The sequence below is a fragment of the Chiloscyllium plagiosum genome, chromosome 7 (assembly GCF_004010195.1).
Source record: "Chiloscyllium plagiosum isolate BGI_BamShark_2017 chromosome 7, ASM401019v2, whole genome shotgun sequence".
NCBI classification, from domain to species: domain Eukaryota; kingdom Metazoa; phylum Chordata; class Chondrichthyes; order Orectolobiformes; family Hemiscylliidae; genus Chiloscyllium; species Chiloscyllium plagiosum.
Window position 1 is genome coordinate 31,192,364 of NC_057716.1, and position 18,500 is coordinate 31,210,863.

Genomic DNA, 18,500 nt, shown 5'->3' on the forward strand with positions numbered 1-18,500 from the left:
ACTATCTTCACTTGCTTCGTTAATGACCTTCACTCCGTCAAAAGATCAGAAGTGGGGATATTCGCCTATGAGTGCACCATTTGCAACACCGCAGACGCTGAAGCAGTCAATGCAGTAAGACTTGGACAACGTTCCAACTTGGGCTGATAAGCAGCAAGTAACATGTGTCATGTAAGTGTCAGAAAAATCACCAGAAGAGAGAATCTACCCATCTCCCTTTGACCATCGCTGAGTCACAATTGGCGGCAGCCTCAGGGTAGCTGCTGAGCAGAAAAGTGAACTGCACCAGCCTATAAATACAGTGACAGCAACAACAAGTCAGAGGCTGAGTATTCTGCAATAACTGGCCCATTTCCTAACTCTTCAAAGTCTGTCCAACATCAACAAATCACAAGTCAGGAGTGTGATAGGAAATTCGCCAATTGCCTGGACATTTGCAGCTCTGACATCATTCATAGCTTGAAACCATCCATATGATGGAGGCCACTTGATTGGTACCATGTTCACCACTTTAAATATTCACTCCCTCTAAGACTGGTGCAGCAAGATGAACTGTAGCAACTCAGCAAGGCTCTTTAGACAGAGCCTTTCAAACCTGTGACCTCAAGCATCTAGAAGGACAAAAACAACAGATATATTGGAACACCACCACCTGAAAATTCCATTTCAAGCCACATACCATCCTGACTTGGAAAATTCCTGAAATTCCCTCCCTGACAGCACTGAAGATGTGTGTGCAGCAAATGGACTGCAGTGTTTTGAGAAGGCAGCTCACCTCCTGTTGGGTGACAGGGAATGAGGGACAAATGCTGGACAAGCCAATGATATACACATCCGGTGGTGGAATGATAAAGAAATGATCAGAAACAAAGAATTGCTAGCCCCGCTGTGTGGATTAGAAGGTCAGTGCTCCGGGTCTCAAAGCTGAGTGCAGTAACTGAAAGGCTTCCGTTCTGACTGGCCAGGGATTGTGTTGGATTCAGAGCCACCTCGTGGAGCAGAAATCAGATACAGGTTAATGAGTTGACACATAGAAGATTTCCTACAGTTTATTAAATATTAATATAAGTAACAGGCTGCAATGTGTTACTGACAGCAACACATGAAAGGAGTTACCACAGTTGTATAAAGCTGAAGAGACAATCTCTTGCAAACTTACTGATGTCCCAATTCTGAGATAGCCTTTTTTTTTTAAATATGCAACCCGTGTGTCACTCTTTTTGTAATGAATATATCTGGAGCTCTCTAGGAGGACAATTCCCTTTAGTTTTACCAGTGATGTCCTTCAGGGTAAATGCGATTTCGAGGTATGTTATCACAACGCCTGTGTCTTTATTTAGTGGCTTGGTTTTGTTTTCAGACACATTCCAGGAGGTGGAGAGCTCCCTGCAGATGTTATTACAGGCCAAACTCTGTCTGTGTTTGAGTAAAAAGACAATTTCCCAGAGACTGGTTTATAACACAGTGCTGGTTACCATTCAAATCATAAGTGGCATCCCTTTTTCCTAATCACCAGTTCATTCCATACAGATCACATTGTCATTGTCCCTGCTTTAGTACGCTGCCAAAAAAAAGCTTTTTGTTAAGTCTGTCATTTTCATTGGACCTGCACGATTGAAGGGCTGGGGGGAGGAAGCTGTGGTGGCGGTTGGAGGGGGAGGTGTGGCAGTCTGGAGGTGTTCCCTGTGCACTGGCAGGTTCCCATGAAGTTGAAATTCCATGTGGTCCAAGGCTGTAATTTAACTATTGTGACTGTGTTACTGTAACATTGTGAAGGTTGTAATTACTCTGTTAACATGACGGTTTTTTTGTTCCTCCCCCCCCACCCTGCTCTGAATAACGGACTTCAACCTTGCTGTGCTGCAGGTGCACAGGCCCTCGTATTAAGGACTGCATCGAGATGATGGATAGGTACCTATTGTGCGCTGTTTGCTGCATGCTGTGCTGTACGAATGCTTGCTGAAAGGGGGATGGTATTGTGGTGTAATTGTACCCAGGTGTACAGGCCTTACTCTCCATGACTGTGCTGCTGGATAGCTCATTCCACCTTTCCACAACATGCTAGGTAACATCCGCCATATTTTCATCTCATACCCTCCCCAGCCCCTCGTTTTGTGTCTCATAGGATTATTAAATGAAGTGATGAATAAATAATGAAAATTAAAGCCTTTCAGCAATGATTTCTTTTAAATCATCAAATTAACCTACTAATCACCCTGTCACAGGAATGAGATTTTGATGAGGCGTAATCAATGGGATGGACGAGGTCCCTGTCTGTTTGTGCTATTTTTATTCTGTAAGCATTTCTTTATCAGTCTGGATTGCTGCATTAATAGAATCTGAAGTGTATCACTAATTGCTTGGGGTTAACTGCTGAGGCTTGGCTTCTTGGCCTCAACTCTGAGACTTGCTTACACACGTCTGGTTAAATGAAAACAGGGGATCTGATATTTGCGGGGGTGACATTTCTGCTGGGGAGACCGAGCGAGATTCTTGGCAATCATGGTTTGCTTTAATTACCTGTGCTGCACTCCAGTATTTCACCTGGCTCACTGACCTTTCCCTCTCCCTGTCCCATGCAAATTCCACGATTGAATTAACACTTGTGTCATTGCAAGGGAATTAAAGCATCTGAGACAGATTCAAGACTGCCTTCATATGCACTGGGTCAACAGTCCTACAGTGATAAACGGGTAGCAGGTATGAGTGATTGCTCTGCATGCTCGCAATTCCGCTGAAGAAAGGATTTTTCTGACACTGATGCAGTTCTGACAAAGGCAATAGATTCTCAAGCAGGTTTACAGCTTTGCTGGTGCTGAATACAATCAGAAAGGAATTAGATCCCAATTGCTCTTACACCTCCATCTTGGAACTTTTTTCACTGACACTGAGGATATCTTGTGAGCAATATTTAAAAAATTAGTAACGTATTCTGCACATCTCATTCCTGTGCCCCTTCCAAATGGATCTAACACATGGCCCAGAACCCGTCAGCTCTGATAAATTTGCAGATATGTGATGCTTTTTCAACTGTGCTAAGATAGTAAGAACACCTAACAAATTAATCTTCCTAGTGAAGCATAGTTGCTAAAACTGATAATTATTTCCAAGGAAAAATTCATTTTGGGGTTTCTCTTCTTGCTTGAATTTTAATCTTCCATTTGAAACATCCTAAAGTGTTCTGATTATTGCCTCACAATTCCCTGCTTGCCCCCTGTAATTCTAATTGCCTCATATTTTACCTTGTATGTGTATACAAAGAAGGAGTTTGTACAATCCTCCCTTCACTGTCTTTCCCATTCACATGATTGAAAACCTGCAGTTTTAAAGTGTTGCCTTTGGTTGATGGTGAGGGGTTTTGATCTCAGCAAGCAAAGAGAGAAATTGTGCACCAGTAGCAGGGCCGCTAACCAGAGGACAGGAGTTCTTAAGAGTGAGCCTATTGAAAGTGCACGATCAGTGGTCAGGAAGGAGAGATCATACCCAGAAACAGCCTGAGTAAGTAGACAGTTCAGTGAATTTGGAGGCAGTGTGCAAATTCAGTGCAGAAGCTTTTTGCTTGCTTTTTATGGCTTATAATTAGTAAGGTTTTTGTTAAGTGGGATAAATGGAACCCAGGATTCAGGGCCCAGCATAAAGGAGTGAGATCACAGATAAACTGTCACTTCATTGGTTGGTGATAGCTACTAATTTGACTATGTAATGCAGGCAAATTTCAGATTGAAGGTACATTGGGGAAATATGTACAGGTTATAAACTAAAAGACCAGCACAATTTTTTTAAAAAATTGAATTAAGAACTGAGTAATTAAAATAAGCGATGCCAGGCCAGGTGATGTATTGTAACTAGGTAAAAACAATGACTACAGATGCTGGAAATCAGATTCTGGATCAGTGGTGCTGGAAGAGCACAGCAGTTCAGGCAGCATCTGAGGAGCAGTAAAATCGACGTTTCGGGCAAAAGCCCTTTATCAGGACGCCCTAACTGTGTGGTGTAGGAGCTGGTGCACCCGTTGTGGTTCATTCTAACCACATGTGCAGCAAGTGTTGGTTACTTGAGGAATTCTGACATAGAGTTGATGGGCTGGAGTCTGAACTTCCAATGTTGCGACACTTCAGGGAGGGGCGAGAGTTACTTGCAAGCTGTGTTGCAGGAGACCGTCGCATCCCTTACATTAACTACCTCCACTTCAGTTGGTTGTCAGGCACAGGAGTGTGTGACTATGAACAGGGAGGGTAGAGGAATCCAGCAGATAGTGTCAGGAGGAAATCTTAACCCTTGAGCCTGTCTGACCGATTTGAGATTCTTGCTTCCTGTGTGGATGAGACTGGGGCCTGAAAGGACAACGAGCAAACTGACCATAGCAATATGACACAGGGAGCCATTCAAGACAGGAGCAGAAAGACAAATGTAGGAGAATAGATACTGTTCTCAGTGGCTAGGATTGTGACTCTCAAAGGCTGTATTACCTGCCCGATGTCCAAGTTCAGGATATCTGGCATGGATAGCGTGGGAAGTGTGAGGCTTTTTCACAGGGTGGCTTTTTCACACTTATTAGGGGACACAGGTTCAAGGTGTAAGGGGAGTGGGATGGGGATGTTTAAAAGAGATGTGTGAGGCAAATTTTCACACAAAGGGTGGTGAGTGCCTGGAACGCGCTGCCAGAGGAAGCAGACACAATAGCAGCATTCAAGAAGCACCAGGACGAATACATGAATAGGAGCGGAATAGAGGGATATGGATCCTGAAAGCGAGGGAAATTTTAGTATGGAAGGGCAAACTATATCAGCACAGGCTTGGAGGGCCAAAGGATCTGTGCCTGTGTTGTATTGTTTGTTGTTCTTATTTCATCAGGGCTGCAGAGGAACTTGCAGAGGAAGGGGAAGGATCCAGTTGTCATGGTCCACGTACCAACGATACAGGTAGAAAGAGTAAAGAGTTTCTGCTGAGGGAATATGAAAAGCTAGGGGCTAAATTAAAAAGCAGAACCAAAAAGGTAATAATCTCTGAATTGCAAGTAGTTCTGGAATAACATGCGTTCGGCAGTGCGTTTGGCGATAACGTCGCTGAAGAATTAGGAACCATATTTTGGAGAACGATAACCTCCGTTGGCATTAAGCGGAGATTGGTTTGCACACTTCTTCTGTGCATGTGCCGATGTGCGTGCCGAAATCTCCATGCAGTTCTGTACATGCACCAATGTGCGTGGTGAAATCTCCATGCAGTTCCGCATGTGCGGAAGTGTGTGTGCCGAAGTCTCTGTGAATGCACAGTGTCAGCTTCTGACAGAGCAGATTTCTGTGTGAGGTACTGTACAGAGAGCAGCTTTCTTACACTTTTTAAATGAACTGTTAAATTTACTTTGTTTCATTCATACACCTTCATTCAGAGCAGAAAAATTCCGAATTTCAAAAACCAGCTGGTCCCGAGCATTTCGGATAAAGGATTGTGCACCTGTATTTGCTTTTACCAGAAAGGTTGAAATTTCTCTCACATAAATCAATGCTTCTTCGCTTTATACCTTTAAGGCTTACGAAAGATTTCAGAGGAACGTACTACTTTTGGATAGTGGGGGGGTACCTGTAATAGGATCGAGACTATGAAAAAGGTCAGGAATTTAACTTCAGGCACAGCAGATATGGGGAACTTTGAGAGGGGGGGTGGTCAATGCAGGACTGAGGGTGTTGTACTTAAATACACCCAGGATACAAAACAAGGTAAACAAGCTTGTAGTGCAGATTGAAAATGGCAGATATGATGTTGTGGGTATCACAAAGATGTGGCTGCTAGTGGATCAAGGTTGGGAACTAAATATCTAAGAACATACGTACTAGCGAAGGGGCAGGCAGAGAAGGTTGGGTTGCCTTGTTTATAAAAAATGAATTTAAATAGATAGCAAGAAATCAAGTGTAGAACCCACGTGAATGGAGCTGAGGAATCTCAAAGGGAGAAAAAGACCGGTAGGAGTTGTGTACAGGCCTCCGAGCAGTCGTCAAGGTTTGGGGAAGGAAATAAATCAGGAGGTAGAAAAACAATGTAAGAAAGGCACTGTTACCATGACCACGAGGGACTTCAATATGCAGGTGGACTGGCAAAGTCACATTGGTAAAGGATCTTAAGAAAAAGAATTTGTGAAATGTGAAGAGAAGGTGTTTTGGAGCAGCTTGTGGTAGACCTCACTAGAGAACAAACAATTCTGAATTGGTGATGTGTAATGGCGCTGTCTTGGTTGGGGAGCTTAAGGAGAAGGAACTGCTATGGGGCAGTGACTGCAAGATGATAAAATTCATGTGCAATTTGAGAGGTAATGGTATTTACAATTAAATAAAGGTAACTACAAGGAAATGAGGGAGGAGTTGAACATGATCTATTTGGTTTCCCAGAAGGCCTTTGATGAAGTGTCACATGGAGGCTGTTGAACAAAATAAGAGCTTGTGGTGTTAGGGGCAAGGACCAGCATGGAGAGAGAATTGGCCGACTGGCAGAAGACAGAGAGTAGAGATAAACATTTTTTTCGGATTGGCAGCTGGTGATCAGTGGAGTTCTGTTGGCTCAGTGTTGGAACCACAACTATTCCTGTTATATATTAATGATCTAGATGAAGGAACTGAAGCATGGTTGCTACGTTTTAGATGACACAAAGCTAAGTGGGGGGACAGGTAGTGTTGAGGAAGTGAGGAGGCTGCAGACTGATTTGAACAGGCTAGGAGAGTGGGCAAAAATGTGGCAGATGGAACACAGTGTGGGGAAGTGAGAGGTTCTGCACTTTGATAGGAAGAACAGAGGTTAAAAATCATGCAACACCAGATTATAGTCCAACAGGTTTATTTGGAAGGTTGGACTATAATCTGGTGTTATGTGATTTTTAAGTTTGTACACCCCAGTCCAACACCGGCACCTCCAAATGGAGAACAGAAGAGTAGGTTATTTTCTAAACAGGGAACGGCTTCAGAAATCTGAAGCATAAAGGGATTTGGGAGTCCTAGTTCAGAATTCTCTGAAGGTTAACATACAGGTTCACTTAGCAGTAAGGAAGGCCAATTCAATCTTAGCATTAATTTCAATGAGGCTACAATATTGGTACAGTGATGTACTGTTGAGGCTGCATTTAGGCTCTGGTCAGAGCACGCTTGGAATATTGTGAGCCGTTTTGGGCCCCCTATTTCAGGAAGGATATGCTGGAATCAGAGGGAGTCCAGACAAGGTTTACAAGAATAATCCCAGGGATGAAGGGCTTGTCATATGAGGAGCAATTGAGGACTCTGGCTCTGTAATCGATGGGGCTTCAAAGGGTAAGGGGGGATCTTGTGGAAACTTAGGGGCCTGGACAGAGTGGATGTGGAGAAGGTGTTTCTACTCGGAGGAGAGATAAGGACCCATGAGCACAGCATCCGGGTGAAGGGGCTACCAACGAATTGTAGAATCCGTACAGTGTGGGATGAGGCCAATGGACCCCTCAAGTCTGCACTGACCCTCTGAAGAATGTTGCAGCCAGAATCATTCCCTACCCTAACCTTGCAACCTCACCTTTACCATGGCTAATCCACCTAGCCTACACATCTGTGGACAGTATGGGGCAACATAGCATGGCCAATTCACCTAACCTGCACATCTTTGGACTTTGAGATGTGATTGGAGGAACTGGCAGAAACTCACGCAGACAGAGGGACAACACGCAAACTCCATGCAGTCACCCAAGGCTAGAATTGAACCCTGGTCCATGTCAATCCTTTTAAACAGGCGTTTTTTTTAAAAAAATGTCATTCACAGGATATGGCCAGGCCAGCATTCATTGCCCATTTTTAACTGTTAAGAGTCAACCACATTACTGAGAGTCCGGAGTCACATGTACGTCAAACCAGGCATGGAAAGCAAATTTCCTTCCACAAAGGAGCAGGATAGGTTTTTCCTGATAATCACAATGGTTCCATGTTCTTTATTTCAGATGTTTATTTAATTCAAATTCCACCATCTGCTGTGGCAGGCTTTGAGCCCTGATCCCGAGAGATTACCTGGGTCTCTGGATTAACAATCCAGTGATAATACCATTCATTGTCAGCTCCCAATCTGTCACTACTTTTTAGAAATGAGATGAGGAGGAATTTCCTCAGCGTGAGGATGGTTAACCTGTGGAACACATGCCACAGAAGGCTGTGGAGGACAAGTCGTTGAGTGTACTTCAGACAGAGATAGATAGGTTCTTGATTGGTAAGGGGGTCAAGGGTTATGGGAAGAAGGCAGGAGAATGAGAAATATCAGCCATGATCAAATGATGGATAAGACTTGATGGGCTGAATGGCCTAATTCTGCTCCTATATCTAATGCCTTATTGTCTTGGTTAAAATAACTGGCAGAAGGATCAGAGGCGAAATGTTTTATGTAGTGAGTTGTTATCTTCTGGAATGCACTCCCTGAAAGGGTGATGGAAACAGGACGAGTAGCAACTTTTGGACGGGAATTGGACATATATTTGAAAAGGAATTTTTAAAAAATGCTATGGGAAAAGAGCTGGGCTGTGAGACTCATTGGATAGCTCTTTCAAACAAGTGGCATGACTACAATGGGTTGAATGGCCTCTTTCTGCACTTTATAATCCTATGCCTGATTACTGTGATCAGCAGCAAAATGAAAATAGAATGATTAATTGTATCATGATCAATAATAGTTGATCAGAAATAACTCATTCTATGTAAAGTGCTGTGAGACATTTCGACAGGAAGCAGAGTTGTTGGACAAATGTCATTCTCTTTCTGTGCAGAAGCAACTAGTACAGATTTCTCGTCTTTTGCTCGACCATGCAAGATTCCAGTGCTGTGCACTGTGCTTTGCCCAGAAGCTAGTGGAGGACTTGCTAAAGGCAAATCTTTGTCACCGTTTCTTCATGTCAAATTTCTATCTCAAACCTTTATTATTATCTCCATAGAGACCGATGACTTGTCAAAGAAAAATCAAAATTCCAGTCAATAGTTCAAAGGATGACACAAGATTTCGCTTTTTGAGACAAACAAAAGACCAAAAGCACTTTTGACTGAACACTATCTTTGTCAGAAAAGTATATTTTAAACTATGAAAAAGGACCATTTCTTCAAGCGGGGCGGCACGGTGGCTCAGTGGTTAGCATCACAGCACCAGGGACCCAGGTTCGATTCCAGCCGCGGGCGACTGTCTGCGTAGAGTTTGCACATTCTCCCTGTGTCTGTGCAGGTTTCCTTCAGGTGCTCTGGTTTCCTCACACAATCCAAAAGATTGTAGGTGAATTGGCCACGCTAAATTGTCCATAGTGTTAGGTGCATTAAGTAAGGGTAAGTGTTGGGGTAGGTTACTCTTCGGAGGGTTGCTATGGACTTGTTGGGCCGAAGGGCCTGTTTCCATACTGTAGGGAATCTAATCATAAACAAAATCACAATCCACAGCAGGGATCAAATTTTTTTTTTCTTTGTGGAGTCTTCTTGAGATTTTTGTGGAAGCTACCATCTGATTTTTCACTTTTGCTAAATCATTTGTTAGGTGATGCAGTCATGTCCAAATAACACTTTCTGTATTTTTGTGTCGATTTATGTGGTGTTTGGACTCTCAGAAGCACTGTTAGAAAAACTGATGTGCTCAAGAATTAGCTATCCTCCATTAAACTAAAGCCACAAAACACATAGGGAAAGCATTCTCTTCCTCGACACTACGTATTTGAGTTGGCACAGGACAACAGACATAGGTTAGCAACAACTCGCTTTTCAAAATAACTGGCACAAACATCTCCACACAAAAAGACACATCCCCACCTCAATTTCCACAGGTTGCTGAGATCACACTGCGTTTGGTAAAACTTTCTCATTGCATATGCATAAAGCTGGATGGCTTCAATCCGGCAGCTAGTGTACTCTTTATTGCACCCTAGATCTCAATCTGAGATTTAAATCTAAACATTTTGCATATTGTTCACTATAGTAACATCCATTACTTTTTTTCTCCCCTATATTGTAGCCCCTATTTGTATACTGCCTGAAGCTGGCATCCTACAATCATCTGCAAGGAATTCATTAACTCAATGATTTCATGTTTTGCCGGATTAGCTGAGGCTCCCTTTGTTGACTCATTTAAAATTGTTCTATCTCCTTTGCAGCCTCCCATTCCATCCTCCTTGCAGGGTCTCTGAAGATTCTTCCACCGTGGGCGGCACGGTGGCACAGTGTGGGCGGCACGGTGGCTCAGTGGTTAGTACTGCTGCCTCACAGCGCCGGAGACCCGCGTTCAATTCCCGCCTCAGGCGACTAACTGTGTGGAGTTTGCACGTTCTCCCCGTGTCTGCGTGGGTTTCCTCCGGGCGCTCTGGTTTCGTCCCACAGTCCAAAGATGTGCAGATCAGGTGAATTGGCCATGCTAAATTGCTCGTAGTGCTAGGTAAGGGGTAAATGGAGGGGTATGGGTGGGTTGCGCTTCGGCGGGTCAGTGTGGACTTGTTGGGCCGAAGGGCCTGTTTCCACACTGTAATGTAATGTAAATGTAATATGTAAATAACTCAAGCTAGGCAAATCATCCAATCACATTTTATCTTCTCATGCTGTTTGCCCCTCTAATCCAAGCGTATTCTCTCATCTGGATTCCTGCATGGTGAGCTATTAGGAACTTCAGGTCTCTAGTTGTCCTGAATACCAGGGCACTGCCAGTGCCTGTGTGACTTAGAAAGGGGAAAGATTTCCATGGAAATATGAATCACCTGGGCCTTCTATGCAGATAAATGCCCTTGAGGCATCAACTCTTATTATTTTCGGTGTAATGGGACATTTTTAAGTTGCTTACAACTAACATTGTCAACACATTTCTGGGACTGTTGCGATTTTCTACCGTTGTAAACACCTTACGCCACCTTCCCAGCAAAAAAAAACCTGACATCCTCTTTAAAATCGACTAATCAATCAGCCCTGGCTCAGTCACAAATAGACTTTTGACATAACAACCCTACAAACCTCACCGTTATAACATTCTGGATATGAATTTGCCCACCTCACGGAAACTCACTCTTCAAATAAATCCCTCACCTCTGAGTTAATGAATTGGACTCTGTTTGAATCCATTAACAATTTGTTGCCTGCAATGACACATTTTCAAACTCTTTGTCGTTGGTTGCCCATCTTATATAACAGCCAGTTAAAAACAGGCAGACTCTTTATGATGCACACGGATGACTTTTGGTGAAAAGAGGCAAATTTTCCATTTTCCTGTGACCAACATTTTTATAACCACAGGAAAATAAATTGTTCAAAAATCATCAAAAAATGACATGTAATTCTTTTAAAATTCCCTTGTGCCATTTCTTTGCCGAAGGGTTTCCCTTAGCAATGATCTAGACAATGGTCATTAATACCTGGGGAATGTGGGCAACCCGTAGAATTAGCACGCCTCATCCAACTCCTATTCACTGGCTAAGTATGACAATCTGGCAAGGTAAACATTGGCCACCTGGACCTGGGGTTGGAGAACTGAGCACCAGTGACACCAGAAGAGAAGCGAGGAATTAGAAAGATGTTCGTAATTATCCAAATAATAAACTAGTAACAAGCATGTCTCTGTGACAAGCATGGAAATGCACACAGCTTACCAGATTAATCGTAAACCTCTTTAGTGGAGGCTCATTAAAACATCAAATATTTGTCACAGTAATTGCAGCTATGTGCCAGGAAATATGACATGGTAATGTGCACTGTCACTTACAGTTGCTGTGAAAACAGTGATAACAGGCATTCTTTTGGAGATTCCCAACCATTAGGAACAAGCTACATGGCGAACATTATTATTGAGACTTCTAACTGACTCTACTCAATGGACCAATACATCAGTGCAGATCCTCCTGGAGAGTCATTGCAATCAACAATCCTATGTTAAACAGACCAGTCTACTGTTGATCCTTTGTCCAGACAGACCAGTCTAATATTGATCCTCCGTCCAGACAGACCTGTCCATTATTGATCCTCTGTCTAGACAGACCAGTCTAGTATTGATCCTCTGACCAGGCAGACCAGTCCATTATTGATCTTCTGTCCAGACAGACCTGTCCATTATTGATCCTTTGTCCAGGCAGATCAGTCTATTATTGATTCTCTGACTAGACAGACCAGTCTATTATTGATACTCTGCCTAGACAGACCAGTCTATTATTGATCCTTTGTCTAGACAGACCAGTCCATTATTGACCCTCTGTCTAGACAGACCAGTCCATTATTGATCATCTGTCCAGACAGGCGTTCCTCTTCCAGAAAGACAAGTCTATAAGTAAAACCTGAGTATTATTAAAAGTAGGATGAAGAGTGACTGCTTTAGGGCCTTTGATGAGTTTACGCAATGTACAGCAAATAATAATTTGATCAGGGTAGTCATTAATCAGGAAATTGGTTGTACTACCCTTTATTTCAGCATCAAGTTGGCAGTGAGATATTGGAGAAGGCATATCTTCAACTGTCTACTGCAAACCTACCAATCACTGGTCAGAATACAGGTCAGAATTCTTACAGTTCCACTTGCTTTATGATTGGTCTTACCAGCAACCATGTAGGTAGGGCCTGTGTCTCTTTATCCCTGTGCAAGATTGATGCTGAAATAGGGTACTTCTCAAAGCCATCCTGGTGAATAATGGCTACCCAGATCAGAAAGGTCCTAAAGTGATCACTCCTATTCCTGAAAATTGCCAAATCTACTTCAGATGAAAGGTATTTCAGAAGTTTGCTACTCAAACCTCTGAAAGACTTTTCACTCTTGCCTTTAGTGTGATAGATAGAATGACATTTTGACTTAATGAGTAGCGTGGTATATGCACTTCAATTTTATTGTGATGCATGAAAGTGTGACAGATTGTATCAAACATAATATCCCTTTGGTTTTTTGTAACAAGCAGGCTATTGACTGTACCCAACCAGTCCAAACTTGCAAAGCTGAAAGCATAAGTGTCCAACTTTATATATGCTTCTGCAACATTCGCTGGGCCATCCTGATTGAGCAAAGTATTACACCAACAATGAGTTTAAAGTTGTCAGACTCTCATATTACTGGAAGATATACACACTAATACCCTGCGCCCTGTTTTGTACAGACATAGAGATTATGTACATACACTGTTCATGTTTCAACTAACAACACAGGTGACAGCCATTGGCTGATGGATTGCAATGCGTTGATTCAACAAAGTCAACCTAGCTGGTTTAAAATTTAAACACAGCTTAGCATTAACCGCCAATCAGCATTTTCGAGTGCATTCTCCATGGCAACAGCATGACCAATCAAATATTGGTCATGTCCAAGTAATCAGCAGTTCCTGTTTTGAGGTAGGAATGATGATTTTCCTCTTGCTATGGATTTCTTGCTAATTGTCCTGATGAGTGTAAGACAAAAAACATCGACAAACTATGTCCTTCTTGCTCTGTCCAGATAGACCAGTCTGTTATTGACCGTTTGGACAGACCAATCTATTATTGACCCTCTGTCTCGACAGACCAGATTATTATTGATCCTCTGTCCAGACAAACCAATCTATTATTAATTTGCTATCCAGACAGACCTGACTATTGGTAATCCTCTTCAAGACCCTCCATATAATGTATTCCCTGTGTACCTCAGATATTTCTGCACTTCTTGCCCGCCCAAGCATAAAGGTTGAAAGGCATAGGTTTACCTGAGAAACATGAACTCACCAAATGTTCAGATAATTGTGTAATAATGCCCTTTTCTATTGCACATTGGTGTGTTCATCATAAAATCCCTATAGATGGCACCAAAAGGTTTTAAAAATGGATTACCTATAATGCTGCATTTGCTCTTGGTGGACAGCCTTGGGCCTGCCCTCAGTCTCTAATGGTAACAGTAGTACAGTTAGCTGCTTGAGGCTCCCTCTTCCTGCTACCTTCCAGATGGGAGCGGAATGAAAATTGGATCCACTGCTCATCTCTGTACCCTGCTCTATCACTGCGTCATATAAAAAACAGGTCAAATCTGAAGGAATTTCCTCAAGGTTGTCGATAAATGTAGTTTGAAATGTGAAGTAAGGTACTGATTTGATTTTGGTTTCTAACCTAATTTTTTTTAAGCTTCTCTTTGTTGACACATTATTTGTAAGAGGAGACTTTGGTCATTGCTTCTTCTGTTGTCTGAGTTTGGATCCATTCCTTTTTGCCCCCTCTGGTAATAAAAGTGGATTACAATGATGGATATTTCCAAGTATAACAGAAGCTGATGAACTTGTCTCGCTGAGCAAGTGGGATTTGCATGATTGGAGGTAGTGCATTCCTTCACAGCCCTGATTCACACCAGCCGTGCCTCGTCTACCTCACCTAGATTCCTCAAGGGGCTTCTCAGATCAAAGGAAGACTTTTTTTGGAAGCGTTCAAGCATTCATTTATAATTTCCGTTCATTCGTTAAGGCAGGAATATGCTCCGTGCTGTTTTTTCTTTCTCCTCCTTTGGCAATCTTTAAAAACCCAGTTTAGTCATAAATGTGAAAACAAAAAGGTTTTTAAGTCTTGCCACAAATTTAACGCTTCCCTTCAGTCCTGCTAACCGACAACCTTGATAATCAAAGTTTTGCTGCCTTCAATACTAACTGTCTGTGCGTGTGTAAATTTGCCTTTTGTTGGAACAATAGAATGCAGCCATGAAGTGGGAGCATGATCAAAGATTAACAAGTAGAGCTGTGCACTATGTTTTATGACAGATAAATGGAATTAGAATGCGCCAGCTGGCATTTGCTAGATTTTTAATGTGGTCAAACCGCATTAACAAGCTAATTCTCACATCCCAGATGAAAATATGTGCTGAAAAGTCTAATGCTGCCCAAAGGCTATGCACAGCATTGATCATGGAGTCCCTCAGGATGTTTCCATCCAGTATCGCCAGGCTCCTTAACGCAGTTTGTTCTCTGTATTTGGCTGGGTGTGACTGGTTGAGGGTGACTGGATGCGCCTTTTTTGGTGAAAGTTTCAAACGTGTGTTTCCACTCACCCATTACTGCCCCCCTGTTGACCCTTGCTGTTCCCCCATTCTGTCATTTGGATTGGCAGGACTCCTCTGATTGCAGCTGGTGTGATTGGCGGCCTCTTCATCGTGGTCATTCTGGCTCTGGTGTTCGCTGTCTACGTGAGGAGGAAACGCATCAAGAAGAAACGGGCCATGCGCCGGTTTTTGGAAACTGAGGTAAAAAAAAACAAGAAGTACAGGATCAATTTGGCTCAAGTTGTTTCATTTTATAAGTGGAAGCAGTAAATGTTCAAAATGCAGCCAAAACCGAATGGCAATGTTAGATAATGACATCCTGAATGAGCTTTCCCAGGGTCTGTGGAAATCCTTACATTGGTTTTGACACTGGGAACGTTCACTTTGGTTTCTCATCAGATATGTCTTTCATCCTGTCCCTTGTTGTTGAGCCATCATCTCTAGGCTTTGTTTGTGGGTCATTTCAGCAGAATCTAAATTTAGAATGAGTTGTGCAGTGGATGTTCTGATCTAGTAGCAGTCAAAGCCCTAGATCCTCGCAGTTTATAAACCTTGGATTTGAAGTAGATTCTTTGTAAACAGCTAAGTGGCCATCAGGTAATTAGGAAGCAGTAAGGTTCCTTGCTCACTGGTTGTTTGGGACATTAATGCATCCCATTTCTGTCAAGGCTAACTTGATAATGTAGAGCATGAGTGTTCAACAGCACTTCCTTCTCATGTCCATCCCAGATTCAGAACTTGGCACATGGTTATCGAAGAATTTAGGTATATACCCAGATTACTCATACGTCAATGTAAGATTAAATTAGATTAGATTACTTAGTGTGGAAACAGGCCCTTCGGTCCAACAAGTCCACACCGACCTGCCGAAGCGCAACCCACCCAGACCCATTCCCCTACATTTACCCCTTCGCCTAACACTATAAGCAATTTAGCATGGCCAATTCACCTAACCTGCACATTTTTGGACTGTGGGACGAAACCGGAGCACCCAGAGGAAACCCATGCAGACACGGGGAGAATTTGCAAACTCCATACAGAGAGTCGCCTGAGGCAGGAATTGAACCTGGGTCTCTGGCGCTGTGAGGCAGCTGTGCTAATCACTGTGCCACCGTGCATGTTAACCAACAAGGAATTCATTTTAATCATTGTCTTTGTCATCCCAGTCAGGACACAACAGCTTCATTAGTAAGGCAAGGTAGTGTGGTGAGCAGGAGACTACACCTATTCAGAAAGGCACGATACAGTAGTGTAAATATATAGTATTATAATACTAAGACCATAAACAACTACCATTAATCCACCTTGTACAGACAGTCTCTTCCTGCCCATATCTGTTGCTCTCCCAAAACTCTCTGACTCTTTAACAGTTTCTATTTCCTTGTCCCAAACATTCCTCTCTTCTTCATGATGCCCCATGTCTGTACACCTCTATTTCATCCATTAACAGAGGCCCATTCAGTCTCCTTCCACCATCATTCTGCTCTACTGGACTGAACATATTCTTACATTGAGTAATATCTGACTTAACTCCAAATACGTCCTCCAAATGAAGCTGTTGTTATGGCTACCCTCATGAGAAATGTGGAACGTACTTTATTTTCCAGTCCTATTCAGGCACCCTCTCTCACCTACTTTTCCAGTGACAGTACCAGGATTGTTTCTTGCTCCCACACTGAAACTTTCATCAAAAAGTCAATTTCCAACTCTTCCCATCCCATCTCTTCCAAGACATCTTTGTTACCCATCCCTAGAAATGGAAATCAAGCACTGTTAAGTAAAAGCCCATTTAAGCTTACTTTGACTAAATGTCCTCACATCCCACTTCATGTTTGTCATCTTCCTGCAGGAAGCTGGATTTGCTTTTTGAATGAAATGCCTGAAAGATAAAACTAGACAATGTTGCCCACCCGAGTAATCCCTTGCAGACAAAATTACCAGAACCAACTCAAAACAAACATTACAATCTCAATTTTATCAAATTACTGGATGATCAATATACAAACCAGGTTCAGTCCGTCTTCCTCTGCTCTTATCCTACTTGGTCCAGAAGACTCCAGACCTGAAAAACATTCTTCAATTACATGACTGCCTCATCAGCCCCTGTGCTCTCAACGTCTGCCAATGTGTGCCTCCAGGAACACTTCATCTGTACAGGCTAGTTCATTCTGCATTGTTAGTGATCCCTTCCTATCCAAACCCCTTCCTCCTGAAGATCTTCAATCTTAACTTGCATGTAGTTCCTTCTCTTCATACTTGTCGACTTACATGCCAGTCCCCTATTCACATCACAACTTCACATTAAATACTTTCTTTGAAGTGAGCACTGCACCTTCTGCGTAACCAAAGTCTGACATCTGAAAAGTGGTCCAGTGCCAGATTTTGCTTTATTCTGCATCCAATTAAACACTTAGATTAGCAGATATACAAACGTACAGTCATGCAGACAATAGTTGCAGCACCACTTCTTCAGCCTTCCAACAAAGCAGATCGCTGCAGGAGTGGATGGAGGGATGTGCTGGCCGGGTGGAGGGAAGAAAGCAAACTAGCGTCATCCTTTACGGGTTTAGGATGGCCAGGGTCGCTTTGTGCGCTGAGGAGTTTAAATGTCAGATGTGGGGAGGGGGGGAAACGGACGCAGGCGGTTGTTTATTTGGCAATACACCGACATGTAACTCAGATTAACATATGCAGGAGAATTTCAAAGGTGACCATCACACCCATTCTTGCCCACTATTTCAAAGCATAAGGCTGGAACAATTGCAATATTTAAAAGGCAATTGGATGGCTATATGAATAGGAAGGGTTTGGAGGGATATGGGCCGGGTGCTGGCAGGTGGGACCAGATTGGATTAGGATATCTGGACGGGTTGGACCGAAGGGTCTGTTTCCATGCTGTACATCTCTATGACTCTATGCTTCTTTCACTAGATTCTCCATCTCCTTTGCATCTGTTCTGATGGTGCAATCTTCCATGCACTTCCAAAAGACCTACATTTCCCCTCAAAGACTTCCTCCACGCCATTCCTTTTTGGAAGGACCCTCAACTATGTCCATTTTAGCTCACACACTCTGCTCCCGTACCTTCCTATCCCTCCCAGAAGCAGAATACTATTTCCCTCATCTTCACCAACCACCCCACCAGCCTCACGGTCAACAAAGTGTGGTCTGCCTTTCTGTGACCACTAAAAACATTTTCTCCTCCATTCCTGTGTCAGGTATCTGAAAAGATTGGCTCCTCTGTCACCCGTGTAGAGAAAAAAATAACCTTTCCCTCCGGCTTTTTCTCATGCAAGCAGTACCTACCCTGTAGCTCCTCCCTTCTCAATGTCCAAGGCCTCAAACATGTCATGCAGGTGAAACAGCAATTTGTTTGTACTTCTTTCAATCTAGCCTCTTATTTTCAGTTCACAACTTAGTCTTCTCTATACTGGGGAGGCCAAATTCTGGTTGCATGGTCGTTCTATGGAGCACCTCCTTTCAGTGCAATATTAATTCTTTACCTTGCTCCCAATCTGACCTTTGTGTCC

General features: G+C 42.9%; 1 protein-coding gene across 1 annotated transcript in view; it reads left to right on the forward strand.

Annotated features, from left to right (window-relative positions):
- LOC122551916 (receptor tyrosine-protein kinase erbB-4-like) overlaps positions 1-18,500 on the forward strand; it is a 958,043-nt gene that overhangs the window by 703,746 nt on the left and 235,797 nt on the right. The window contains exons 16-17 of the mRNA XM_043694485.1: positions 1,867-1,911; positions 15,039-15,171. Coding sequence (XP_043550420.1) covers positions 1,867-1,911; positions 15,039-15,171 — 178 coding nt within the window. The remainder of the gene's footprint in view (positions 1-1,866; positions 1,912-15,038; positions 15,172-18,500) is intronic.